The sequence below is a fragment of the Apteryx rowi genome, unplaced genomic scaffold, assembly GCF_003343035.1.
Source record: "Apteryx rowi isolate R43461 unplaced genomic scaffold, aptRow1 scaffold_106, whole genome shotgun sequence".
NCBI lineage: Eukaryota > Metazoa > Chordata > Aves > Apterygiformes > Apterygidae > Apteryx > Apteryx rowi.
The window spans coordinates 58,621-85,856 of record NW_020447264.1 but is presented as its reverse complement, the minus strand read 5'-3'; the positions used below and the strand labels follow the sequence as shown (position 1 = coordinate 85,856).

Sequence of the window (27,236 nt, the reverse complement as noted above, 5' to 3'; positions counted from 1 at the left end):
AGGACACGGTCCATAGGGCCACGGGACCCAGCCCACGGGGAGCCAGGACACGGCCAGGGGGGCCCCGGACCCGGGACCCGGCCCGTGGGGACACAGACATGGCCCGGGGGGGCCCGGGACCGGCCCGGGGACGCGCCCCGCCCCTCCCCCGCCGCCCAGCAGGGGGCGCGCGCCGCACCCCGGCAGCGGGAGCCTCGTGACGTCATCGAGGCTCCGCCCCTGCCTTCGCCTGCATTGGATGGCTGGGGCCGTCGCCGCCGCTTCCCATTGGCTGGGGTTCCTGCGGCKGGCGGGCGGGCCGGAAGTGGAGGTGCGTGGGGCCGCTCTGTGCCGGGTCCGCCGCGGCTCGGTGGTGGGGTGCCCTCAGGCGGAAGAACGGGCCTGAGGAGGCGGCGGCGGCGGGAGCAGGTGAGAGCGGGGGGAGGGGAGAGCGGAGGGGGCTGCCCGAGCCCCGGTACCGGCCTGCGACATCCCGGGGAGCCCCGAGATACCCCGGTACCGGCCTGGGACACCCCGGGGGGCCCCGAGAGACCCCGGTACCGGCCTGCGACACCCCGGGGNACCCCGGTACCGGCCTGCGACACCCCGGGGGGCCCCGAGAGACCCCCGGGGAGCCCCGAGAGACCCCGGTACCGGCCTGCGACACCCCGGGGGGCCCCGAGAGACCCCGGTACCGGCCTGGGACACCCCGGGGGGCCCCGAGAGACCCCGGCACCAGCCTGAGGCACCCCGGGAGGCTCTGAAACACCCCGGTACCGGCCTGCAACACCCCAGGGGACCCTGAGAGGCCCCAGTACCGGTCTGTGACACCCCACGGGGCCCCGAGAGACCCCGGTACTGGCCTTCGACACCCCGGGGAGCCCCGAGAGACCCCGGCACCAGCCTGAGGCACCCCGGGAGGCTCTGAGACACCCCGGTACCGGCCTGCGACACCCCAGGGGGCCCTGAGAGGCCCTAGTACTGGCCTGCGACACCCCCGGTACCTCCCTGAGAGACCCCGGGGAGCCCTGAGACACCCCCGGTAGCACCCTGAGCCCCACTGTAGCCTTGGGACACCCCCRGTACCAGCCTGGAACACCCCGGGTGGCCTGAGACACCCCTGGTAGCACCCTGAGCCCCATTGGAGCCTTGGGACACCCCCGGTACCAGCCTGGGACACCTTGGGGTGCCCTGTGACATTGCTGGTACCGCCCTGAGCCCCGCCGGAGCCCTGGGACACCCCTGATATCACCTGGACTCCCCACTGGAGCCCTGCCTGCCCCCCCACCAGCGCCTGCCACAGCACAACGTGCCGCCCCGTCCCCGCGTGACACCCTCTCTTGCCCCTGCCAGCCCCGCGACACCCCAGGTGACACCTCCCACAGGTGACACCCTGCGCCCGTCCCCTCCGCATGGACACGGCATGTTGTCTCCCCTCCGTGATGTCCCTGCCCTCCCCGTCCCCTCTTCAGCTCCCCTTCGTCTAAGGCTTCTTCATCCCCTCTGGGATCCCCTTTGTGTGACAGCCCCGTCCTCTTCCCAATTCATGCTTTAAAATTAGTTCAGTTTTAATTAATTTGGGGCCTTCTAGGTTCCCACTCACATAGGAAGCTGCTTCTTTTTTCAGCGCTGCTTAAAAGGCCGCAAGTCTGAATGTCGCACRTCAGTCTAAATGCACATTTATTTCAATTACCCCGGGAGTGAATTGCAAGTACACTGTCATTAAAGAGATTAGGGAAATGTTCTGTTATCGTCTTCCCCTTTGCACTTGGCAGCATTTAACATGCAGTGAGATTTATTATTTTCCCTGTGAAGAGAGAACTTAGAAAAAACTAAAATAAAACGGAGGTCCCGAAAATGGAGTATTTAGTAAGGGGGATTTGGTGCATGAAGCCGCATGAAACTACTCTTTAATTCAGTTCGTCAGAGTCACAAAAATTTAAGTGTTTGTTCCCTGAGCTGAGATATAAAACGTCAGCGTGAGCTGTGCTCGGATGAAATAAGGGAACCGCCCGCATACCACATGATTTCTTTCTCTTTACCAGTCTGCTATGGCCTCCCAACTGCAAGTGAGGGGGGCTTGCGCTGTCGCCGCTCGTCTCTCGTCCTGCGTGGTGCCAGATGGCTTTGGGATGCTCCCGGATGATTCACGCTGGGTTACCTGCAGATTTGGCACTCTGTTTGCATCAGTCCCTCAGCAGAAACAGGGAAGAGCGCGAGTGTGGTTTTCACGGTCTCGCCGGCGTGTGGCAGGGCCCTGCCTCGGTGCCGTGCGTCTGGTTGTCGGCTCTCTGGTTATACGAATAACGCCCGTCTGCTCTTTGCGTGAAATTAGGTACGCTGGTAGACTCAAGCAGATGCAGACCCACGGTTTGCAAACCACAGGGATCATCTCTCTTGAGGCCTGGCCTTCAGCAGCAGCAGCACAGGAGCGTTGCCCAAAAGCCGGTGCAGTAGCATCTAGATGAGCAATCCGAGCCRTCTCACTGACTGCTGCGGTTAGGAAAATAAGCGTGGATGGGAAACAGCTCGTGAGGAAGCTGCCGCTGATGGGCCGGGGCCTAAATGCAGAAGGAAAGATCCAGGGTCTGAACGGGCATTAGGTGATTTTTCTATGTGACATTTAATCTCCAGTGAAGTCCCCAGTAATTCTGCCCTCCTATATACTGAGCTTTGTGTAGCCTTTCTGCTCCAGCTCTGCCTACGTTTTCCTCCCAACCCCCCCATTTATTGCTCTTAAAAACGGCTACATTCCTGCTTCCTGCCACAATGCCCCGAGTGTGTTTCTACTTCCCCTAATTCATCTGCCCAATTCTTCCTCTCTCCACTTTAAAGTTTTTAAAAGCTTCTACCAGGTAGCCAGTAGTGGAGACGTCTTTCTTCTTAATTGCCCTTCCTTGACGTCTGGCTGCCTCGTTCCTGGCCTGGAAACCGGCATGTCTCTTATGTTCTTTATATTGGCACCTTGCAGGTTTGGCCAAGCAGTCATATCCACCTGGAGAAGGTAGCAATTTCTGTGTTCATCTCTTTTTATGTTGTAACAGGAAAGAAGCGTGGGCCCTGTCTGCGAGAGGCGTCAGTCAGCAAGGAAATGGGGAGGGGTAAATGACACGAAAATGTAAACGCTGGTTGTCTTTATATGCGGCAGATCAAAATCAGCGGTTTAACCATTAAGTTGAGCTTTCTTAGAAAGCAGCACAACAAGGGAGAGTCTCAGGTTGGAAGGAAGATGATGTAGCTTTGCTGCTCTTCATCAGGGTTACCTCCTTGGTACTTTTTTGGAGATGTAGCATGTGGATGGTGAAGGCTGATGCTATGGATTAACCAGGATGCAAACTTAGGCACCCAGCAAGGAACTATAGAAGTGATAAACCGGGAGGGATATCAAGAGAGTGAACAGTGGCTCGTGGTTGGTATGATGGAGGAGCAAGATCTGGAAAACAGGGTTTTAAATCTAAGACAGAGCCTGAAAGCAAGGTTTTTGCTACGTAGGGGGACAGAAAAAGCTGTGTCATGAAGATCTGAAAAATAAGCCTTGCTTCTGCAAGCAAAGGAGGCCAACTGCATACGGGTGCAGCCAGCTGATTGTGGGAAGTGGCTCTGTCCCTGCATATGGCACTACAGACTCATGTGGACGCTGTGTCTGTTTTGGGGATTCCCTGTACAAAAGAGACTGTGACGGAGTGAGTACAGTGGAGGCCACCAGGGTGGTCAGGGGCTGGAGCACGGGATGTATGAGGAGATGCTGAAAGCAATGGGTTTGTTCAGCCAGGAGAAGAGTAGGTAAAAACGGATCTTGCTGCTCTTTGGGGCTACCTAATGGGAGGGTCTGTTAGAGGAGACAGAGTCAGACTCTTCTCAGAGGTGCACAGTAAGAGGATGAAAGACATCAGGGACAAGCTGGAATATTGGATTGGAATATTGGAGATTCTGGTTAGTACAAGGAATGTTTCTTTTCCACCACGAGAGTGGTCAGACACTGGAACAGGGTAGCAGAGAGGCTGTGGGATTTGTATCCTCTGAGATACTCAAAACTCAACCGGATGAGGCCTCGAGCGACCTGCTTTGAGCAGGCTGGAGACCTCCAGAGGCCTCTTCCAACCTGTGTTATTCTGAGATCCTGTGATAACGTGAGTATCGGCGCTGTTATAAACATGTCACATGTAAAATTTTTCTTGCCCTAGTGTGACTCTGCCATTTCTCACAAGCCAGGGAAAGAAGATGACCGGCGTCCTGCCTTCAGTAGGGGATGGATATTGCTATTACATCCTGACAGATGACTGTACCTACGGCAGCAAGTACTTTCAAGCTGGGAACATGTGCTTCTGCAGTGAGAGAAGTTACCTGCGCAACTTCCCCGATGACAGGCCCCCTGCTTGTTTCCTCAAAGTCGTCATGTTGGATGACAGCTCCACCGTCACAATAAACATAGAAATCCTTGAACCCGTGCACGAGGAGACAGCCGTCTTCCTCCTGGCCGTCAGCAGCCACAACGAACGTTTGAACTACTTCCTGGAGAGGCTGAGCCTTGAAGCGGCTCTGAAGGCTACGCTGGGCCAAAAAGTGATGGTGGAGGTTGACCGGCAACAATTCCCTGGGGTCATCCGCTACATTGGGAGCATTCATAAAAATACTTCGTCTGTGCTTTCTCCGTTCTTCTTTGGGGTGGAGCTACAGGTAAAGTGGCCGAGGAGGAAAGATGCTTTGCCCCCTTTATGTTTGTGTAGATTCCGTGCCATAGCTTAGGAGGGTGCGATTCCTGCCCCGACTGTATAGCCCTTGTGCTGTGTGGGCCTCGTCTGGGCCGTGCAACCGCTTTGTCTCTGCTCCTCCCTTCTAACAGCGCCTTCTCTTGCCTTGCATAACTCAACAGAAAATTTAGTCCCCTGTGACTCACTTTGCAGTGGGAAAGCAAGGATTGCTCTTCTCCCCGGCATCTAGCTCCCGTTGTTTTCACTGGGTTTTGCAGAAATCCACCTCTTGAATAAGATTAGGTTGCCACACTCCCGGTTAGGTGTCTTTCCGCTGACCTGCCTGTGGCTCGGGATGTAACGTGCCTTTCTGGCATGTTTTCAGGGTGAAGGTGAAAGCAGAGGGCGCAGCGATGGATCTTACCACGGCACTGAGTATTTCAAGTGTAAGCGGAACTGTGGGGTCTTCCTGCCATTTAACAGAGTCCAGTTTACTCCTGTGCCTGACAACGACTATGCAAAACAGAAGCCAAAGCCAGACGCGGAGGAGGTGGTTCCCGTGAAAGTGGGAGATGCAGTTAGTTTCTACGTGGACGAGGCCCTCACAAAGGGAATAGCAATGGCGGTTTACAGGGAGGGAAGCCAGTGGTTCGTTAAAGTTTGTCCGGTAAGAGCAGCCTTGCCTTGCCTTCTTTTCTCGTTTGTTTTGTTTGTTTGTTGGTTTTGTACCTATGTTGTGGTGAGGCCTTAAAAAGCAGCGGAAGGAACACCCAAAAGGGACATGGGGTTACCTGCAAACTTTTCAGGCCCATTTTTAAAACGGGTTCATGTTCCAGGAGCGCCCTGTGTCTGATAGACCTTTTAGCTGATACAATCTTCTTTCCTATCAGGAAGAAGAAGGAACAACTGACATTTTCAGAGAAATCCCTATGGACTCTGTTGTGAAGGAAAGCTTGCTCTCTCAAAGTAGGTTATCATGAGATGTGTCTGCCCTGTGTACCTTCCTGCGGATTTAGGCACTTATTTCTTCTCTGCAGGGCACCCGATGAGCTGAAAGTGCAACAGAAGCATCAGCTAGTCCTGACTAGCTCAGGATCAGGAGGCAAAAAAGTTTGATAAAAATGCGTCAAGTTCTGGACAGAATTCTTTGCATTAGGCAACTAGAGCTCCGAGTCTCCCAATATTTCGGAAAAAACAGAGAGTCTGATTGTTGTGCGTAAATATTTTCTAGGGAAGAAAATATCACTGGTTAAAGAGTCTTTAATTTAGTCGTAGAAAGCGGAGCAGTAGCCTCATCCTGATGCCAGACAGACTCGGAAAGGCACGGATGACAGCAGTGATGATGTGAGTCATTAGGTAAACTAACAAATTGGTGGACTCTGTCTCTCGCCACCAAAAGACGCTGTGTTTCTGTCAGGGCCAGCCCAAGGGGAGCAGTCATCAGACTCTTCACTGAGCTGATTCGTCTGAGTAAAGGCAGAAAAATAGCGTGGACTCACCACCACCACCACCATTTCAGTAGCCTGAAATGGCTCTGCAAAGGGCTGGAKTAAGCTCCAGAGCAAGGTCGGACTGTGCGGTCTTGAACACGGAAAATGAGGAGTGGGATCATCCCCTTTCAGCATCAGCAAGCTGTTAGACCAGCTTGGCCACATCGCTGAAACTTGTGCTGTGAATCACACCTCATGTCTCCCGTGCTCAGCCTCCTGCTTCCCTTTGCTCTAGAATTTCAAAATAGAACCGGTATTGGTAAGACAGCGGTGAGACCCAGACGTGTCTGTCATTAGATGTTGACTTCCTACCTCTCTTGACATTCTGTGTTTGCCCACTAGGTTTATTTTTACCGTATGAGCCTGACATGGGCTTGGGACACCCAAAACAGTCGAAACGAGAGATAAGCGAGAGCGGTGAGGATTGTGAGAGTGGGAATTCATCCCTGGAGGTGAACTCCATGGTCCAGATCACCTTGGACAAAGGAAATCAGGTTTCAGGAATCATCCGCTGGTTGGGATACCTGCCCCAAATTAAGCACAAAATGGCAGGAGTTGAACTGGTAAGGAGCAAAAATACTTCTTGCTGCGAGACTGAAAATCAGAACCGGCAGGTCTTGGTTGCTTTTGTCCTTTCTCTGAAGACGTTCAGTTTGTGACCACATATATCTCAGCCTGACCAGAGTTGGGCCACTGACGTGTCAGAGGTTGAACTGTGAGGACAGGCACACCTGATGGCGAGTTTATTGCCTAGGGCATGGAACTGGGGTTCAAGACGCCCAAGTGTTATATATAGGTCTTCTACTGATGTGCTGTATGAAACCAGCCAAGTCTCATTCTGCCTTGTTACCCCAGTTATCACTGAGGACACTTTATTGCCTGCAGAGTGATTATGAGGCTTTATTTGCTGTTCTGRCAAAGGCCTTCAAGAACCTTGAGTGATGTTATTGGAACGTGGGACCGAATAATCATAAGTCCTGCAAACGGCATTGCTAGATTTAAAACAGAACCAGAATAAATGAAAGTAGCTAGCAAAACAAGACCAAACGTACGTAGCTCTCAAGACGCAAAATAGCCATAGGGGGAATCGCACCTCATTCGTACAGTGCCTGCTCTCATGTCGTTCATCAGTGCTCTTTTCCCAGGATGAAGACAAGGGGGTCACAGCTGGGGAATGGCTGGGCAAATACTATTTCCACTGTGCTCCAAAGCGTGGCCTTTTCGTGAAGCTGCAGTCGTGCCAGCCGGATGTTCGCTTCCAGTCTTCRCGCAACAGTGACCTGAATCTTATGGATTATAGTAAGTTCTCTGGGGAGAGGGGACACAGTATCATGCGAGGACAAAGCATGCTACAGAGAATCCTTGTGCGCAGTCTCTGTTAGTCCATGTGCTGAGAGCAGTATGCGTCAAATTATTATYCAGAGAGTCCAAAATCCCCTTTCAGCCTCAGAGAGGACTGTATGTAGGCCTGATCTGCATCCTTGTGCAGAGAAACTGAATATTTCTTTACGGTTTCCATCGCACATCAGAACTCGCTGGCAAAGTTGTATTGCTCTCTTGTTATGACGCTTAAGAGTGCCAATYAGCTGCAAACACTCTGGTGCAGTAATTGCTTTATGTACATGGAACAAAAAGATAGCCCTAGTCCCCAAAATCTTCCAGCTTGAGAATAAGCCCATAGAATGGGGATACAGACRCAGAGATGTTGGTATGAGGAAACTCTAAGACAGTACTGTTGATGTATCAGTTGTTTGATATTCATCGTTTTCTTCGGGTGTTGCAGGAGATGTCAATTTTAAGGACAGTGAGGTTGCCATGGTAGTATTTATAGGGAATGCCCCCACACGTGCGAGGGACAGTAAGTAATCAAATACAGGGATAACACAGGCTACACTTACGGGGGCTAGGCAGCGAATACAAGGCAACGTGCTGTGAATGGCTCTAAAAGTGAGGACGCCGTGGCATGCGTGTGTTGGAGAAGGGGAAGTTGGCAGGAAATGTAGGAAGGCGACGCGACACGGTGGTCTAGAGCAACAGTCTTTGCAAGGCCTGGTGAATGCTGCAAGCGAGGCAGGGTTCCTCTGCCTGTGATTTTCTGGGCAGAAGGAAAGGTCTTGTATAAATGACACCTGACTGTGGACAAGTGTTTTTGGGCAGCTAGGCTAGGCCCTATAGCTATCTTAAATGTTACGCCAATGTAAATTGTACACGTGGCTCTGGAGAATTGGAAGGGGTAACTCAGGCCCATGGCCAGGATGTCAGGTGATAACGGTGTTGTACCTGGTGACCGAGAAATAAGAGGGAGCTGGGAAAGGGAGAGAGGATTAAATTCATTTTAACATAGAGCTTGATATGATGACAAGACATTCACRAGAAGGTACAGAGAAGGACAGGCCAATATTTTCATTTGAACAGCAAGAAATACCTCTAGAGTTCAGCAGACCATGTGAACTAGCYGTTTAGAAACTGTAAATGAGACATCAAGACTCTTTTAGGTACTCCCCAGAAATGGGAGCAGGGAGAAGGAAAGGTAATTTAAGGACATGCTGAAGACAGGGGACTGGAGTTCAAAGGGAAAATGCAGAAGAAACCAGAAAGATCCGATTCGAGAAAGCTTAATGGTTAAAAAGATGACGGGCCAGAGGATGAGAATGCAGCTCTGGGTTCTCCTCGCCCTGTCTGCTCTCCAGCAGGGACAGCAAGGGAAGCGGGCTGGAGACCCAGCTGCTCTTTTTGACACTAGGAGCTGTCTCACTGTGGCCGTGGACTAACTTAGTTCCTTAAATTCTCTGCTGAATTTTCTCCTCCTGTGAAATTGCATTGACGCCTGCCTGCTCCACGGCGATGCCGTCAGTTGTAATTTGCAGTGTTCGAGAGCCAAGTACGGACCGGCTATTAAAGCAAAGTTGCCTGTTTGTCCCCTCGTTACTGGGCTCATGTTCTGGCCCTGCCATTCAGGGGGTTATGAAGGCTGCTGTGTCCTTAAGGTCTCTGGAGTGCTCAGAGGTTTCAGACCTTAAGGACGCAGCAACCGCTCCCGATATAACAGCACAGCACCTCCATGTCCTCAGAGATGCTTCAGCTGTATCCTGTGCATTTCTGTTCCTTTCTGGAACCAGGGTAAGACAGGACATTCAGCCCTTCTCATTCATGGCAGGGTCAGATGGACTAGTCCAAGCTGTAATGTTTTGTGCCAGCTTCTACCTACTTCCTCAGGCTCGATGTTCACGGCTTGCATCACAGATCTTTCTGCAGAGAGCTCCCACGTTTGCATCTAACACAGCATCAGCTCATTTGTAGCTCTTTTTCTCTTCATTATCCTTGGCATAAGGATGGTAGAGGCAGTGTGAATTGGTGGGGCTCAGCTCTGGTGAGGAAGAGAGGGTTAGGTTTTGTCCTGTTTCCAATAGATGAATGACTAAAGAGACAAGCCTTCAGCCCAAGGTGGTCCTATCCCAGGAAGAGCAGCACAGGAGAGTGCTGTGCCGACCTTTGAGCAGAGCAGACCTTCGAGGCAGTGGGGAAGGGCAGAGGTGACCCAGATGAGGTGGGAAGCTAAAGGGAGTTGCTTCTGTTGCTTGTGTTGCAGGAGATCAGGAAGTTCTTCCACAGGTTCTGGTCAATTTTCCTCCCCTCAGGAACGAGGCGGCAGTGCGCGTCCTGCGTGGGCGGATGAAGGGGATTCAAGGCCACTGTAATTCCTGCTATATGGATGCAGCTCTCTTCAGGTAAGAGTCTGCTTGGGAAGTGCCCTTCTGCCAAATAATAACTTTTTATTTGGGGCAGAGCCTAAAGTGCARTGTTTCCCTGTATCTCCAGCACAGCTGGAAATTCACCCAGGATAAAACAGGATATAATTGTGTGGAGATGCAGCCTTACTGCTTGCTGCTTTTTGATCTCCTTTATCATCTGGTAGGTTCTCAGGCTTCAAAGTACCCTCAGGAGTACCTAAGGTACTCGTGTTATCTGTCACGCAGGGTAGTGAAAGATCATAGTTCGGGACTGGACCAGGCTGACCCTGTCACTGGAGGTAATGACTGGAAGCATATTTCAAAGAAACTGCCCAGGGTGTGCCAGGATGCAACACTGGAGAGGAAAAGACTCAGTGGTGCCCCCCATGAGCAGTTTTGGCTGCAAAGCATGAGATTTCATTCTCTAAGCTGTTTCCTTGCTTCCTACAAGCATTCATTAAACCGGATATGGTTTATCTCGCTGTGGAGGTTCTCTGTCACTTTTATTTCTGTAATTGCACACTTGGGTTGTTGAAAATAAAAGCCAGCAACTGTCACCAGGCACTGCAGTTCGGTTCTAACTACTGCTGCAAACCCATCAGACTTACGCAGCATGCTCTCTTCACAGCCTCTTCTCCTGTACCTCCGTGCTGGACTCGATGCTCTTCAAGCCCTTCCCCCTGTGTGACAGGAATGTCCAAAACATTCTGCGGGATGAGATTGTTAATCCCCTCCGGAAGTGAGTACAGTATGTGGGAATCCTGGAAGTCATCCATCTGTCTTCGTACCTTCTCTGCTGCTCTGCCCTCCACCAGCCAGATGATATGTGTCACTGAGAGAAAGGGTGACCTGGAGGGCCAGCCCCTTCCAAAGGTCTTCCTCTCAGATTTCTCTTTCAGTTGTTCCCTTCCCCTTGCTGTAAGGCTATCATGATTCCTACTGCGTGCATGTGAAAAGTTAATAGTCCTATTTCACAGGAATGCCTACTAAAGTCAGAACATTGATCCTTCAGCTCGTTGGTCTTGTGACATCTGTGTGAGAAGGGCCAGTCCAGCACTGACCCCCACTGCTGAGTTGGGAATACTGCAGGGAGGCGATTCTCTCTGGTTTGACTCCTGCACAGGGTTTAGGTTGTCAAGCCAGGTCTGGTCTCCCCTAGTCAGAAGGAAGCCTTGTGAGCTTCAGTTCCCAGTGAAAGGACTAAAGAGGGGTTTCCTGAGGTTGAGACCACCTCTGTGGGGAAGCCCTGGAGCTGATGAAGCAATGGCATCGCTAGAGAAAAAGAGCAAAGGTTGCTGAGCAGTCGATCCATTAAAAGACAGTGCTGACTATACGCAAAGGCAGTAAGCAATGTTGCACTGTAACAGAGCAGACCATGGCATGAGAGCTAAATTCTCTGGACTTTGTATCAAAGATGCCAAGTTCTTTCCTCATCTTCCCTCGCTAGGTGTGGGAGAGAGGCATTGAGAGCTGCTTGTACGTAAGATGTTAGCATCCTTCTTGGAGGACGATGCCCTGGAACTAGTTGCTGGAATGCAAACCAGGGGATGTTTTGTGATGCTGAGATTTAAATACGCTACAGAGATCATCTGCAGCTGCTTCTTGTTTCTAGGACYGGCTTCGTCATGGCCAGGAGTGTGATGCACCTTAGGGAGCAGCTAACTGAGAAGGGCCAATGTTCGAGCTTTACCACCGCTGAGAAAGGTAATACGCTCTCTGGAGACTTCCCAGAATTGCTTGGGTGTGAACTGCCTCATCCAGGTGTCAGGCTGACAACTTCGTTTTGCACTTCTCCCATGCGCATGCATTAAAATGCCTGTTTTATATATTTTACATTCATGTAAAAATGTGTATATAAAATATTTTCAGTTTTTAAAACTCTACAGAGTTTGTAACTTAGGGTTGCCCCGGAGTCTCATGGAAAGATAGGAATTGCTAGATRTCTCCTAGTGGCAGTTGCTGCTGGGAGAGGAGAGGAAGAACTGTGTAAACAGAATTGAAACRAAGGAAATTTCCCTAACGTTTGATTTATACTTTGAGCTATGCCCTGACAGGTCTGTCCCTGATGTCCTTGCCAGAATCCAGCTTGATTTATTGTTTTGCTAAGCTAAATTTCTCCTTGAGTTCTGGCAAGTTATYTGAGGTTCCTCGAAGACTGTAGTTTGGTTAAAATAGGACAGAAAATACTACAGCTGAAGCCCACCTCCCCCTGGTTGCAATCACCATGTTCCTGTCCATGCATAGCAAGGCCCCACAAGTTTAGAACAAGGAAAAATTAGGGATTACTCCCATACCACGCAACAAGCTATGAGTACCTGGATAGTAAACAAGTGGCATTGATTCTTCCAGAAACAGCAGGTGTCTTGTCACTCAACAGCACTTTTGTTTTGTGCTATTGTATATGTATTTTAGCCAGGGGTGGTTTAGCTGCTGCTCTGTTTCTTGAGCTTCCATAACTGTTCCTTGTTTCACTTTGAGTTAATGCTTTTGCTGCTAACAGTAACTGTCCATTAAGGTGTCTCACTGTTTGAGAGTGTCGCTGTGTTGGCTCAGCTTGGAAGAGTGCAATATCTTTCTGCATGCATGTGACTCCTTCCAAACACAGCTAAAAAAGTCATTCCGTTTTGAAGAGTTTGAAAAAGCAGCTAAGAGAAGGCCGTTTCCTCTTCTGCTGTCTCTTTTCAGAGGGCCGGTTCGCTTTTTTTCATGCTCGCCTGAGGATTTATGCATTAACCAAATACCCTCAGCTTCTATTCCAAACGCCACCTTACCTAGAGTAAAAGAGAAGATTCCTGATTCCAAAATGCTGGCTCTGGTTTATCTGAGAGTTTTAGCCTTCTGGATGCAGTGGGGTAAGGGAATGTTCCTGGTATGATGTGACTTGCGCTGTTCTCTGAATTTCCAGATCCTGAGGAGTTCCTCAATCTGATAATGCAGCAGATCCTGGGAATAGAGCCACTCTTGAAACTGCAGTAAGTTTCTGTATCTAGGTGATGCAGTTTAACCAGACCTGGTTCACYGGTTATCCACCTTGCAATTATTTCACTTTTTCATCAAGGCTTTGAAGGCATGGCTCAGTGAGTTGTATACAGGTCCTCTCTGCTGTCCATTAATTACAGCCTGTGCAGCTTGTTGTGATCTTGTCCCAGGTGGCCAGTCCAGGAAAAGACGCTTCTAAACTCTCCCTGGATGTGTCACCTTCAGAAGATGAGGAAAAAAACTAGTGTCATCCTTAGGGAGAGCCRGTAGAGGTTTGAGAAACATAGCGTCCACCTTCAGTGCAGGGCCAACACTATCTGACGGCCTTTGGATGTAGTTAAGATGTATCCAGACTGTCAAGCTGGCTTAGATCCTAGAGTCTGTCAAACAGGGAGTCCATGGAGTGTACTCCCAGTTTTTCAGGACTCTACAAAGAAGATGAGGGTCTGAAGGAAGCCAAAAATAACTGTGCTGTTCAGGAGCATAGAAGGGGATTGTTAGATTTCTGTGTGCCTTTGTTGGGATGTCAGTCAAGCCTTGGATCATGGAGCTGCTCAGAAAGGCCGAGTACAAAGGCAACTCTGTACTCCAGCTCCCCTGCGGAGGGTCAGCTAAAGGAAATCCTGTCTGTGCTGGCTCAGGGACACAAAGGTTCTGGGACGTCTTTTGCACATAACTCACTTTTTGAATGCACCAAGTTTTGCTTTGCAGCTTTTGTATGTGCAGTTATAAATAGATCTTTCAACGGAGCTGATTTTGCTGATTGTGCTGTAAAGCAGTTGATTGATTGAAAAATATTGAAACATCTTAAATGTTTACGTTGAAGAGGGGAAACTGAGTTACGCTCTGTGGAGCAGGATATGATGCTATGTAGGATGAAGAGACTGAATATGATACTCTTGTCCTCTTCTCATGGCATGTATTTAGTATTTCTGGGTGGAAAAAGTGCTTCATGTCAGTGTTACAGCAAGCAGCCCTTGGTGCCTTGTACCCAGAAGCTATCACAGGACAAAAACAATACGTCCTCTGAGAGCTCAGATGTCTGTGGCACCAAGTAAACAAGCTCCCTGTGACCACTCCCTGCAGGTCTGGAGGCCAGGAGGAGCAGGACTGTTACTGTTACCAGATATTTATGGACAAACAGGAGGATCTGGTGGTTCCTGATGTGCAGCAGTTAGTAGAACACTCCTTCCTGTCCTCCGATCTGAAGCTAGTGGAGGTGAGCCCAGCTACCTTCCGTCTTCCTCGCTATCTGCTGCCTTTTTCTTTCTTCCTCCAACATACCTGTGCCTGCTAGTTAGTCAGCAGTGGGTCTAGTGTGTCTTATATCTAACGTAGCAAAGCAGCAGCATAGCCACAACCTGAGAGAAGTCTTGGGAAATCTGAACATGAAGGAAGAGGGATATTGCTTTCCCCTGTTGCTGTTGTGTCCTGTGGATAACTTGAGCAGAAAATCTTTAGTCCGAGCAGCAATAAGGAGAGAAGAGTCTCTAGGACTTGTCTCTTCTGGCTTGGTGACTCATTTGCCTTTCTTTTCCCAGATCCCGTCTTGCTTCATTATCCAAATGCCACGTTTTGGGAAGGAATATAAAATGTTCAGCAAAATCATTCCTTCCTTAGAGCTGGATATAACGGATCTGCTGCTAGACAGTAAGTTGTTGGGCAACGGTAAAGCTGACAGCTGGGTCTGTGAGGAACCATGTGACAGGTCTTGTCTCTTTGGGTTAGGGGGGGATCGTACTGTGATTCCTATTCCCTGAACACTAGTTTTGGCAGGACAAGGTGCATTTCAGGTGAGACCTAGAGAGGACGCGTCCTATTACCCTGTTGCCTCTGCAGGTCCCAGGGAGTGCTGCGTGTGTGGCGATGTCGCCACCCTGGAGTGTTCGGAGTGTTTCAAAGACAAGATGTTCGCAGCTACGGGCCTGAAGCAGTTCTGCAGCTCCTGCTCCAAACAGGTATTCAGTTCCTTTGGGTGCTTCCAAAATCTGCCTCGGTGGCTGACAAAAGATCAAAACCTCTGAAATACCCACGTTTCCCTTGCTGTCCCTGCTGCTGTTCAGGTTGGGTACAGAGGGGCCCTTTCCTGAGCGGTCAGTTCTGCTGACTGAATGAGCTACGTGAGCGGGGTCAGGTGCCGCATGTTACTAAACTCTCATGCGTTGCCCTCTGCTTACGTAGAGMCTAAATAAGCACTGATTTTGCACAGACTGAGTGCTGGGCCCTTCGCGTTGTCTCACCAGGAGCACTCCTGCAGCTTTCTGGCCTTTCACAGAATCACAGAATGGTTGGGATTGGAAGGGACCTCTGGAGATCATCTAGTCCAACCCCCCTGCTCAAGCAGGGTCACCTAGAGCACATTGCACAGGATTGYRTCCAGGCGBGTTTTGAATATCTCCAGAGAAGGAGACTCCACAACCTCTCTGCGCAACCTGTTCCAGTGCKCTSTCACCCTCACAGYGAACAAGTTTTTTCTCATATTCAGATGAAACTTCCTGTGTTTCAGTTGGTGCCTGTTGCCTCGCGTCCTGTTGCTGGGCRCCACTGAAAAGAGTCTGSTCCCATCCTCTTGACACTCTCCCTTCAGATACTTGTACACATTGATAAGATCCCCTCTCAGCCTTCTCTTCTCCAGGCTAAACAGACCCAGCTCTCTCAGCCTTTCCTCAGAAGAGAGATGCTCCAGTCCCCYCATCATCTTTGTAGCCCTTCGCTGCACTTGCTCCAGTAGTGCCACATCCCTCTTGTACTGGGCAGCCCAGAACTGGACACACTACTCCAGATGTGGAGGGTAGCAGCTTCCCATCTCAACTTCTAGCTTTCAGGATGTCGATGTTTTGATGTACATGGGGAAGTCAGCTGCATGGAAGGCAGATCAGCTGAGAATAAAGTCCTGCCTGCTCAGCAGTGCCACCCCACCGTCTCTCCTCAGGTTCACTCCCATTACCGGCGCAAAGCGCACAAGCCAACCAGGCTGCACGTCCCCGAAGAGTTTCACAGCAGGAGCCCCCGGGGCAGCCAGCAGGTCCCCCGCGAGAAGATGGAGCTCTTTGCAGTGCTCTGTATCGAGACCAGCCATTACGTCTCCTTTGTGAAATACGGCCCCGAGAACGAACACTGGATGTTCTTTGACAGCATGGCCGACAGGCACGGTGAGGACGGGGTGGCGGGCTTGGTGGGCATCTATGAGGGTCTGTAACGCACATCACGTAGGCGCTGGTCAGTCTGCTTTGAGGCACAGTGGTGGACGGTTTCAGCAGTGTTTCAGAACGACTTCGTGCCATGTCTAAAAGGAGCACGAGGCTTTCAGGGTGAATGAGGGGTGCTGGGGAATAACAACTTTATTTARCAAGGGATAGCCTTCTCCCCTGAAGCCCCATACCTGAATTAGGCACTCTCAGGATCCTGCTTCCAACAGCGATCATTAAGCAAAGCCTAGGCAAGAGGATGACCAGGCCGAGCACACGTGAGAATTCCTTCTAGTGCTCTCATCCTCTGGCTGTTTTCAGATGAGGGACTTCTTGAGCCAGACAGGGCTGGCTGCCGCGTGGGCAAGGACAGTTCTGTCCTGCCTCAATTTGTTCTTGGCATCTCGATATCTCAGCCAAGGCACTATGTTACTGTCCCTTGCTATGGTATCTGCTTGAGCTGTGAATACTTGTCCCTTGGGACCTGGTTGGGACTCAGACTTATCTCCCTCTTTCTGGGTTAGGAGATGAAAATGGCTTCAACATTCCCGTGGTGACGCTGTGCCCTGAAGTTGCCAAATACCTGGACTTGCCAGTGGCTGCGCTGGCTCTGGAGCAACCCCGGGACATGGATGGAGTGGCCAAACGCCTCTTCTGCGACGCCTACATGTATATGTACCAGAGCAAGAAGATGGCGCTTTACAAGTGACTTCGCCTTGGGCTGGTGCTGCCATGCAGAGCAGCGAGGTTTCGGAAACGTGAGCTTGGATCAAACCTGCAGTTGTTAATCGGTGAAAGCAGCCAGAGTGTGGGTACACTGACCTTGCACTTCTGCCTCTTCTTGCCTCTTCCAGCACCTGGTATCAAGCTGTCTACGTGAGCCTGTCAAGGTTTGCAAATCCTGTACCTGGCCTTACCAAGTGATAGTTTGTACTTCTGCAGACCTGAACTTTGAATTATTTACACTCAAACACATTCACCTTTCCCACCCCTCCTCCTTCCCAAGGTTCTCTGCAGCTCTGTCCTCAGGGTCCTCCCACAACTTCCTCCCCACCACCTCTTCCCTCTGAAGGTCAGGACCAGCAGCTCTAATCAGAACATGAGCAGTTATCCTCAGATTTGCAAAGAGCACAAGAAAACCGTGGTCTCACCCTGAGTAACACTTCCTCACATGGACCTGCTGAGTGGGAAAACCAGGTGTGAGCTGCACCTGTGTTGTTAGATGCCTCTGGAAGAGGGTTTTCCTTGAGGTCTGAGATATGACCCCCCATAAGGTGGGGACCTTTCTTCAACTGTCATGGTCCCCGAATCGTCATGACTTCCCTTATCCAGCACTAATCTCTCTGGCACTTTTACCCATTATCCCTTATTTTCAAGCATGAGATTAACTGGATGCTTGGAGCTGGAAATATGCTTTAAAAATACGTATTGTTGTAAGAACAAAACTGGAAAAGAGATGGGGCAGAGGAACAACCCCACTATGCTGTCATCTTTTTCTGAATTCTGCAGCATTGCTACAGAATGAGGTCTTCCATCTCATTTTGGCACTTACTGTCCTATCTCCACATTGATTTCTGAGATCCATGCTGAAGAGCAGTACACACTTCTGAGGGGGAAAAAAATATAAAAATGAACACAGTTGGGTTTTCTGCCATAACTGCAATAAGACTTAGGATCTCTGGGGAAACTGGTATTCTATTAATTTAAATAATTTACATTTGCAAAGTGGGGGTTGTCTACCATTAAGCACGTGCTCTCAGYGGCCGCAGGAAGCAGTTAAGGGAGTCTGTGCTAAGAATTGGGCTGCTCAGATTTAAGCCTGACAGTACACCAGAAACCTGAGGGGTGCATCCAGTAGCCACATCATAGCACATGCAGCTGTAATCACCTTCCTTCTCTCTCCCCCCCCCCCCTTTATAATTCCTGCAGCCTGTGTTAACTTGCAACCTCTAGCTTTGCRTTGGTCAGAAGAACCTGTCCGCTTGGGACACGCAGCGATGCACGTGGGATTAGGGCCATTTTAGCTGGCAGCAGGGTAACCAGGCTAATTGGGGCCTTGACAGCTTTCACATACCTCCTTTATTTCTGCATGCGGTTTCTACAAAGGATGGTTGGCATATAACAGACCTGGATGGTTGGCACACAGTGAGACCTCAAARCTGCTGGAGCGCTCAGAGATTTCCCTGGTGGCTTTGTCTCTCCAGGCCACGCAGTTTGGCGCTTGCCCTTTCCGAGTGTGCCGCACTGGATCACTGAGCACTTCCGCTTCCAAAAGCCCTGCTTGTTGCAGGTAAAACTCTGTGTGTTGTTAGCTCCTGCACGCGTACCAGCCCTACAAGCAGGGTGTTTCGGATTTTCAACGATAATGCTGGAAACTTTGGATGAACATTGTTGGAGAGCCGTAGCAGACAGTGCACGACCAAGGGGGGAGAGACTGTGCCCTGCTTTGGAGCCACGATTCACCTGGTGAGCTGAATTCCTGATGCCAAAGCGACAGTGTTTGAAGAGTTTGTCTCTCCATCTGTGGGCAGGAGGCAAATCTAGCAGAGGATCRGCCTGCGGATGGGTTTACCCGCTTGCTCTTGTGACCTGACTCATGAAGCTCCTCTGGCTCATTCCCTTGCGCTCTTCTGTGCCGTGGAGCAAGGTACTTCTACAAGAAGAGACAGATGAAGCATCAACCAATGCTGCTGGTGCCTGTGACCATCTTTTCCTCGTCTGTTGAAAGCCGCTCTTCATTCAGTAGCATGTAAGAACTCAGGACATCTCTACTCAGGTACAGTGTGGGCTAGGATTTTGTGTCTCTGGCACTTTAGCTCTAAAATTTTTAAGTTAAAATGAAAACCAGCTTCCTCCTAGCTGGAGTTTTGGGTTTGTTCCCCCCCCTTAATGTACTAAGCATGATACAGTGCCTTACCCATGACGGGCCCAGCTGTAGCACTGCAACAGTGCTTCTCCTAGCCTGTTTTTTTAGAAAAAAAAAAAAAAACCAGCATCAGGCAATGCTTTGCTAAGCTCTTACTTTCTAGTGTGGGGGGGTTGGTTTTTTTTTTCCCCATCAACACCTGCTCCAAAAATGTAAACCAACAAAAATACCTCTTACCAAGATGGTGCTGGGGAGGATGTGCAAATCCAGCCACCTTTCCCTGCCTTCACTGGAGACGGGAGCGTGGATGTTAAGGCTGAACACCAGCGTGAAAATCCAGGCTCCTGCCATCGGGGCTGGTGTCGGGAAGAGCCCAGTGTTGAAGCTGGGTCTCTATTGCAAGGAATAGCAGGTGAATCTCGCTGGTGATTTGTGTTGCCCTCCCTCGCTGCACGTTTTAGTGTGTGGCTCGATTTGGGTCTCTTCGGTTGTACATTTTACAAGCTTGGGGGAAAGGATTCGGTATCGTTCTCTTACGAATCCAGATCGGATTAGCGAAAACATGCTCATCTCAGAAGGGAAGTCTTTGACGTGGGGTTTTCTTTTCCATTCCATGTAACAAATTTTGTTGAKTCCACTGTGATAAAGTCTTTGAACGGTCATTGCTTCAGCTGTCCTGTCTGCCCCACGTTTGAGACATACCCTGAAAGGCKCCACGAAAGAAGTAGGAGCCAGAGGAGGAATGAGGGCGATGGGCTGCCACGACATGGGGACGTAGCGCGCTTGCCTGGGAAGAGCCCAGGCACTTTTGCTGTAATCACTCGCTTTTCATTTCGCCTTATTCAAGTCTAAACCATGACGTGAAGTGAAGGACATCATTGAGTTAAACGTTCAAGCTGAAGGGAGGGAGTTTTGTTTGAAGGACCAGGACAGCCACAAAGTGCGTTTGCAGTTAGTGGGTTAAGGCATTTATTTCACTTTGTGCTTGGGACAAAGTAACGGCAGAGATTAGCGACACGCTTGCAATATAACAGTCAAGTTAAAGATTCCCTGTGTCAATGTGAAACCAGTCTCCATGCTCTAGAGCACATGTTCRTGGACTGATACAAAAGGGAAAGATTAAAAAAAAGTGGTCGGAGAGTCAAAGTTGAGAGCAGAAAGGGCAAAGCGCGTCCTGCCACGGATGTCCCGCAAAGCACGAGCTGGGCMGATGGGTGGGTAATTTCCATGTCCAGGGCCCCTTTTTTACTTAAAACCATGTCTTTCGTGATGACAGCGAGCCTCAATGTGGGCTTGGGGCCGTGGCGTCGGTCCCCGGCCTCCGCCGCGGCGACGCTGCAGCGGGCCGGTTTGGTGGCGGCAGCAGCAGAGGCATCGCTGGGACGCTCCGGGCTGCAGCCGTGCCTTTGCCAGGGCGTTTAAACCCAGCTTGTGCGGCCACGTGCTGCTCCGCAGCGCGGAGCAGGCTGGCGAATGCTCCCCGCCAAAACCCTCACGCTCCGCTCTGCGTTTCTGACCGCTCTGCGTGGCCTTGCTTAGGATTCAAAGCGCAACCCGAAACGGGGCAGCGCGACTTGGATGTAGTTGCATTAAAACGTGCCTGCAAGCGGTGCGAGGAGCCGGCTGCGTCCCAGAGACACGCGAGAGCTGCGGCACAGGGGCAGCGACAGGAGCGGCGGCACCGCCTTTGCGACCGCGGAAGGCACGGGGCCGGCACGGCCACCGAGGCGGGCGGCGCCGAAGGCACGGAGCGCGCGAGGCCGCCGGGGGCTGGCGACGCTGCGAACGCAGGAGGCACGGGGCTGCCGGGATGGGCAGGGAGGGGACGTCGCTCCTAGGAGGGCCTCGGCTTAGCACCCGCAGAGCAACGACGTCATTAGAGCCATTAATTACCAATTAGTCACCAGATCTTTAAGGAGCACGTAGGAAGAGCTGGCTCCTGGCAAGGGCTGTGTCTGGCCYGGGTTCGGACGGCTCGGAGGGCGAGCGCGGGGCACTCGCTAGCTGGCCTGTCGCAGCTCCCCGAAGAGGAGGTGCAGCTTCTCCGTGATGGCCACCTGGTGCAAGAGCAYGAGAAGACGGTGAGCGTTTCCCAACCCCGAGGGAGGTGAGGAACAGCCCCCTCGTCCCACCTCCTGCAGCAGGGGTGGTGGGGGGCGACCTCCTGGCCCCCAGCAGGTCGTCACCGTACCGGGTAGGGCTCCGGCTCGTGGAGTCTCCGGTGCGCAGGGCTGAGCCGGCCGAGGGAGACCTGCGCGTGGCTCCTCACCTCCGGCAGGCTGGGCAGCGCCTCGCACACCTGCGGGAGGGAGGCACGCGACTGCGTCCCTACGAGGAGCCAGCACCAAGCCCCGGGGGCTGGGGGCAGCTCCGCGCTCAGGTTTTGCTCCTATCAAAGCTAGTGAAAAAAATCACACCCAGCTTCGTCCTTCACCCGCAGGGGGGACACCTCTGGCAGCGGTGCGTTCCCGGCTGGCAGGCGTCCCCGCACCAGATGCCTGCTCAGCGTAGGAGCTTCATGAAAACCAGTTTCTTGGGTTTTTTTTTTGCTAAAACCTTGGGTTTTAGCAACGCAGTTGCAACATCACCCAGAGAGAGACCAAAGCTTCGCCGTGACGCCACATGGCTGAAAGCAGCCGCAAGACCCTTGAGGGCTCAGCGGGGGAATTCCCACGTCTCCACCTCCCACACGGCCATGCCGAGACCCAGCAGACTCTGCTGAGGCTCCAGGGAAACCCACCTCGGATGGGGCAAAAGCTGCATCCACCTTGAGGCGTTCGGAAGGGAACTGGGATTTCCCAGGGACGCGTCCCAACCCCAGAGGGACTGTGCCTTGCCAGCATCGCCGGGGGAGTCTCCTCGCCCCACACCTCCTCCRTTCCCTGGCCTCTTCGCTTGGGCGGACACGCTCTGCACGCGGCATGGACAGTGCCCCTGCCACACCACGCYGACGGTGGGGTCGGCTGCACCCTGGCCAGCGCCGCACGCGCTGGGTTCGAGCCCGCGGAGGAGAGAGGGCAGAGCCGGCTCTGACCTGTCCATCTCTGAAGTACRTGCGATGCAGGGTCTCCACGGTGGCGGGCCTGACCTGGCTGGCCTCTCCGCTCCTCCCCAGGACGTGGACCGTGAGCTCCTGGCCTGCGCTGGGCGAGGGCTCCTCCTCCAGGGCCATGAGGTCCATGAAGGGGTGACCTGCGGGGGCGCCGGGTTAGGGGCGAGCAGACAAATTGCAATGCCGCGGGCAGGATTACGGGGCAGGAGGGGTCAGGGGATGCAGCTCTACAGGGCAGCACTGCCAGAGGAGTCTCCCAAAACCTTTGCCCGGCACCAAACCAGCCYGTGGTTTGGAGAAACACCAAGTCCCAGCGGTGCAGCTGGCAGCACCAGCCCAGCTGCCCTCACGGGGAGCTCCACCACGCCTGCCCAGGCTGCAACGCTGCCAGCTGGCCAACCAGGCCATCTCGACGGGCAGCGGGGGCAGACGATGGGCACCGCGAGCAGCAGAGCTCACCAGCAGCATCGTAGAGCCGATACACCGTCTTAGTCCCAGGGATCGTCATCTTCTCCTCGTCCTCCGTGAGCTTCAGGCAAGGGAAGCCATTCACCTTCACCAGCTGAGGGACGAAGGAAGAGGTTATGGGGAGGGGCACCTAGCAAGCTGGTGGCAAGCACCAGCTCACGTTGGCGCCAGGGACTGTGCGGAGATCCCAGCGCACGCCGGCCGCTCTTAGCCGGGCAGAGCGGCTCCGGCGCTTCTCTCTACACCTGCGCTGCAGCCCCGTTCTGCCRGGCCTAAACCCAAAGGAGCCAATCTGTCACCTCTTTCCATGTGACCCTGCAAGCTGGCAGGCCACTGATGTGAAACAGCCAAATAAGTCATTAAAAACGCCCAAACCAACCCCAACGGTGGAAATTCTGGCGCCTCCTGACCCAGCCCCCCCCCACAAGCTTTTCGTTACGGTGTTCTTGGGAACGTCACCTGCAAGAAACGGGACTTTTGCCTCGCAGCGGTGTCCGSCAGAGCTGGTCTCCCCTCTGCTATTCGGCCCAGACGCGCGAGCCCAAGCAGGAGCCGGGAAYGCCCACGCCGCACGAGCCGAGCGGGGCAGAGAGCTGAGCCCCTGCCGCCGTTACCTTATAAATGCAGCCCAGCGAGGGCTGCCGGGGGCAGGTCACCAGGTTCGTCCCGACGCCGATCATGTCGATCTCGCTCCCCTGATACGGCAGAGAAGACAGCGGCTGTCAACAGCTCAGTCCTGCTGCTGGTTTTTAGCCCATGCTAAAACCAGAGCCACGGGGCAGTCAGAGGCTGCTCTGCCCAAAGGTGCCTGGTATCCATCTGTCCATCCCACCCAGAATCCATTTTTTCCAGCCTGGATATCCTTCGTCTCTGCTGTCACGTAGGGAGACACCAAGTAGCAGAGAGATGCCAGGCGACTGTCACATTCACTCTCCGCACATCCGCCCTTCCCACCCCCCCCGAAGCTCGGAGGCCTCCAGCAAAGGCGGAGGTGATGTCGCAGCCTCGGCGGTGGCCACCTCACCTCTCGGATAAAGTCCTCCAGGCTCTGTTCGCTGATGTCATTGCTCACGGCAATAGAGAGGGTCTCGAACCAGGGGACCTGGAAGCTGGAGAGAAAAGCGAGGCACAGAGGGACTGAGCAGGCGAGTGGCTGCAACCACCCCAGGCAGAGCGGCGAGGGCCGTTCGACTGCTGCCACCCTGGTCACCCCAGCCAGGAGATGCCAAGCCAGGCTGGAGCTCTGCGACTCAAGCCCAAGCACTCCCAACCTCACCCAGTTTCCCCGAGCGCTCTTCACACACGAGACGGAGCCGCTTTCCCCACAGCGCCAAACTTACAACGAACCGCTGGGCTGGCAGCGAGGGCCGAACACCCTCCGCACCCCGCGAAAACCCTGACGCGGGTGCAGAGGGCAGGAGGAGGTTCGGTGCGACAGGCTCTCCGCAGGATCCCCGACTCGGGAAGGTGTCTGGGACTCACCGGGTGCCRCAGGCACGAAACACCCGGCGGATCTCCTTGGACTGCTTGGCCAGGTCCCCGCTGTCCAGGCGCACCCCGACGGCGCGGTAGCCCAGCTGGTTTAGGGCCAGGGCCACGGCACAGAAGTTGGGAAGGCCGCTCCTGACAAGAGCAAGGAGAAGGGTTGGTCTGGTGAGGACACGGCGGGCCCAGAGCTGGAGCAGGCCACGCACAGAGCTGTGGCACTGGCCACAACACAAGGCCCTCTGTCCCGCTACACATCTTCACCTGCAGCCAGCAGTGGATGCACTGGAAAAAGCGATAAAAGCAGACAAGTGTGCCTGCTTCCAGGCACCAGGAATTTGCTGTTCAGAAACTGTCTGAGCCAGAGACTGTTTCAATGGATTTGATGTCTGGTCTCCCCTTGAGTCCAGCTAAACCCTGAGCCCCCACCGCATCCCGAGGCGGCGAGTTGCCCAGCTCAGCTGCACGTCGCAGGAGGAGCCTCCTCCTTTTCTGGGTTTCAAACCTGTTCCTCTGTTTCTTGCCGCTGGAGGAGACGGGGGACCCCTCAACCCCTCTCCATGCCGTGCTCGCAACAGCGAGGATCAGGGCAAAGCGATGAGGAGACGGGGACCGAGCACGGATTTAGCAGCAGGCTGAAGTCCTGCGTCAGGCAATGGGGAAGCAGCAGGGCTTCTGCAAGGCGTAAACGCTACCCAAGACAGCAGCCCGGCAGCAGAGGTTTTTCAAGAGCTGCCCTCTCCGTTCCTGTCCCCCAGCTCCGTCTCACCACGAAAGGAGGGACCAGCCTGGCCCCATTTGCCCCGCTGCGCTCCCCATCTTTGTAACGTCTAAGACATGGGCTCCCAGGGAGGTGGGAGAGCCCGCAGAGCGAAGCGCACCCCAGCGAGAGAGCCCCGGCGTCCTCACCTCATGACGCAGTACGTGTCCAGCAGCCCCTGGAAGTTGCGCGGGAAGCTGATGGCGTAGGACACGAAGGCGGCCAGCTCCCCGCGGTTCGCCTTGTCGGGGGAGACCTGCAGCAGCTCGCACACCTGCGGCAGCCACGACTCGGCCAGGGACGGGAGATCCGCCGGCTCTCCTCCAGCGAGGGGGGTCAGGACCTGCCCGGGGACAACAGCCACACTGCAGCCAAGACGTCCCTGCTGCTGCCTAACTCCCAGCTTTGCGGGAGGAGCTGCAGGTCGCCACCTCGGTTCTCAGCGGGGAGAGGCCAGGCAGAGACAGCGTCCCGCTCGCCGGGTGAAAGGAGCTCCGTAAAAGGCAGCGGGGTAGCCCCACGCGAGSGACACGGGTGTTCCCAGCGCCCGAGGGTCAGGCCCCAGCTGCGGGAGCAGGGCTTCACTCGCACGACCCGCGCACATCCCACCCCACGACCCAACGTCCCACAGCGTTCCCTATTTCTCCCCGAACTACCCRATGCGGCGGGATGACCCCCCTCCTCCCAACCACGCATCCCACATCAGAAGAACCAGAAAACCCAACAATCCCGCGACCGAGCCCAGTCCTCAGTCGCAGCCACACACCCCACGTCCACGGGACCACGGTGCCGTCCTTCCCCCTCTTCCACCCGCAACGACTCACCCGGGGCTCCACCTCCGCCAGCGACGTGAAGGACATGACGAACGAGTGCGCCACGGTCCCCTGCACCGGGATGCCGTAGAGCTTCCCCGCCAGGACGTTGCTGGTGCAATCAAAGCCTGCAACGAGGGAAGGGGGGGTGAGGACGCCAGGCGGGAGGCGCAGCGCAGTGCCAGGAGGAGCCGCTTCGCAGGGCCGCACTCACCCCCGATGTAGGAGTACTTGGAAGCCGAAAGGCCGCCGTCCGGACCCTGAGCGCGACGCAGCCCCATCTCCATCAGCTTCGTGGCAGGGCCAGCGAGGAGCCGGAAGCGGGCAGCGTTYGTGGCCACCAGGCTGGGAGAGAGGAAGGCGCTAGTCGTGCCAAGTGGGCATCAAGGCCAGGGCTGGGAACGGTGCCCAGCGAAGGTGGACGCGCCGGGGGGGCTCCTGGACCAGCTCAGCTCCACTCTGACTCAGAGCCGAGGTGAGGGGACTTGGCAGAGGCCAAGTGGGATTTCGAGGGTCTGGCTACAGCAGGGGTGGACGCGTTCCCCGTACCCTGTGGCTAAGGGATCCCGGCACCCCCAAAACGGCAGGACTGGCTCCTACCTGGCGTAGCTGACCAGGCACAGCAACGTGGTCTCCAGCAGCTGCACCACCAGCAGCGGGCCCTTCACCTGCAGGAGCGGGACCTGCGGGAAGAGCCGGGCGAGCAGCAGTGAGGCCTCCCGCCCCGACTGCAAGTAACGGGGCTGAGCGAGGCAAGCTGGACGCAGGCGGGAGCCAACAGCGCCCGACAGCGAGGAGCATCTGTCACATAACGAGCTGAAATCGCTTTACCCACGGGCAAGCACAGAGCAAACGTCGCTGTCACCATGTGGGGAAACTGAGGCGCAGAAGAGAAGAGCTTGTCAAGGGACAACCACAAGCCAGCGACAGGCAGAGAGCRCTGGTTTTCCGAGGTGCCGGCACCCTGCGCCACCCGTTAGCCCACATGGTCCCATGGCAGAACCACCCGGGCCCGCACGGAGGCTCCTGGGGGATTTGCCCCAGGGGCCAGCACAGCTCACACTCACCCTGGAGAAGACAACGGAGCCTTCCGGCACGGAGGAGATGGTCACCTCCGAGGCATCCACGGTGCACAGGTACTCGAAGAAGGCTTCCTCCGTGGTGCTGGGCAGGACCGACCGCAGGTAGGCGATATCTGCAGGGTGCAGAGAGCGGCCGTTGAGCGGGGARCGCCGGTACCGCCGCGAACGGGCGCTCGCCGCTCACGCTCCCCGCTCCGGCTCCCGGTTCGACGGAGGTTGAGCCGCGATTGCAACCTTCGACGGGCAAAACCKCATCGGGGGCGAGAGCTCCCCGAGGCAGCGCTCGGCGCGACGCCTCGCTCACCACGGAAGCCRCAGCGATACATCGCGTTGGGATACGACTGCGGTGCCACAGGGAAGCCAGGGCGCAGGTACGGCCGGCCGTGGTTGAGCCGAAGGGACCGAGTACCCGGGCCGGGAGGAGCGGCCACCGCCGCAGCGAGGGCCCAGCAGGGCCCCGACCCACCCTGACCTCCAGCCCCTCAAGGGATCTTCTGGGGGATGCCCCACTCTCCCCCAGGTCCTCCAGGCTCCTCTGAGGGACTCCCAGAGCCCCCTAAGGGGTCCCCCAGGTCCCTCTGAGGGATGTCCTTGTCCCCCCAGGGTCCCCTGTAGGGTCCTCCCTGTCCCCCTGGGGGTTCTTCTCAACCCTC

General features: G+C 54.1%; 2 protein-coding genes across 9 annotated transcripts in view; one reads left to right on the top strand and one right to left on the bottom strand.

The window, feature by feature from the left end:
• Positions 1–314: 314 nt before the first annotated feature.
• On the top strand, positions 315–19,586 carry LOC112967801 (ubiquitin carboxyl-terminal hydrolase CYLD-like). 8 transcript variants are annotated; one of them, XM_026069350.1, is made up of 16 exons: positions 333–408; positions 2,025–2,314; positions 4,164–4,656; positions 5,056–5,337; positions 5,561–5,636; positions 6,503–6,723; positions 7,306–7,459; positions 9,750–9,888; positions 10,520–10,630; positions 11,504–11,595; positions 12,797–12,863; positions 13,957–14,089; positions 14,412–14,520; positions 14,710–14,828; positions 15,803–16,022; positions 16,583–19,586. In XM_026069350.1, the coding sequence occupies exons 2-16, from the start codon at positions 2,031–2,033 to the stop codon at positions 16,765–16,767; spliced, it is 2,685 nt and encodes an 894-aa protein (XP_025925135.1). In that variant the 5' UTR covers positions 333–408; positions 2,025–2,030; the 3' UTR covers positions 16,768–19,586. The 8 variants fall into 8 exon arrangements, with proteins under 8 accessions (XP_025925194.1, XP_025925135.1, XP_025925185.1 ...); XM_026069374.1 differs by lacking the exon at positions 333–408 and adding an exon at positions 3,024–3,662 and having other exon boundaries at positions 2,225–2,582; positions 4,188–4,656; XM_026069409.1 differs by lacking the exon at positions 2,025–2,314 and having other exon boundaries at positions 315–408; positions 4,188–4,656.
• A 279-nt stretch (positions 19,587–19,865) lies between these two features.
• The window catches only part of NAPRT (nicotinate phosphoribosyltransferase), a 9,006-nt gene continuing 1,635 nt past the window's right edge, over positions 19,866–27,236 (bottom strand). Inside the window, exons 2-13 of the mRNA XM_026069422.1 lie at positions 26,569–26,696; positions 26,102–26,184; positions 25,716–25,846; positions 25,514–25,629; positions 24,839–25,032; positions 23,927–24,067; positions 23,469–23,553; positions 23,059–23,139; positions 22,436–22,538; positions 21,959–22,116; positions 21,116–21,223; positions 19,866–20,981 (exon numbers count right to left, since the gene is read on the bottom strand). Coding sequence (XP_025925207.1) covers positions 20,925–20,981; positions 21,116–21,223; positions 21,959–22,116; positions 22,436–22,538; positions 23,059–23,139; positions 23,469–23,553; positions 23,927–24,067; positions 24,839–25,032; positions 25,514–25,629; positions 25,716–25,846; positions 26,102–26,184; positions 26,569–26,696 — 1,385 coding nt within the window. The 3' untranslated portion in view covers positions 19,866–20,924. The remainder of the gene's footprint in view (positions 20,982–21,115; positions 21,224–21,958; positions 22,117–22,435; positions 22,539–23,058; positions 23,140–23,468; positions 23,554–23,926; positions 24,068–24,838; positions 25,033–25,513; positions 25,630–25,715; positions 25,847–26,101; positions 26,185–26,568; positions 26,697–27,236) is intronic.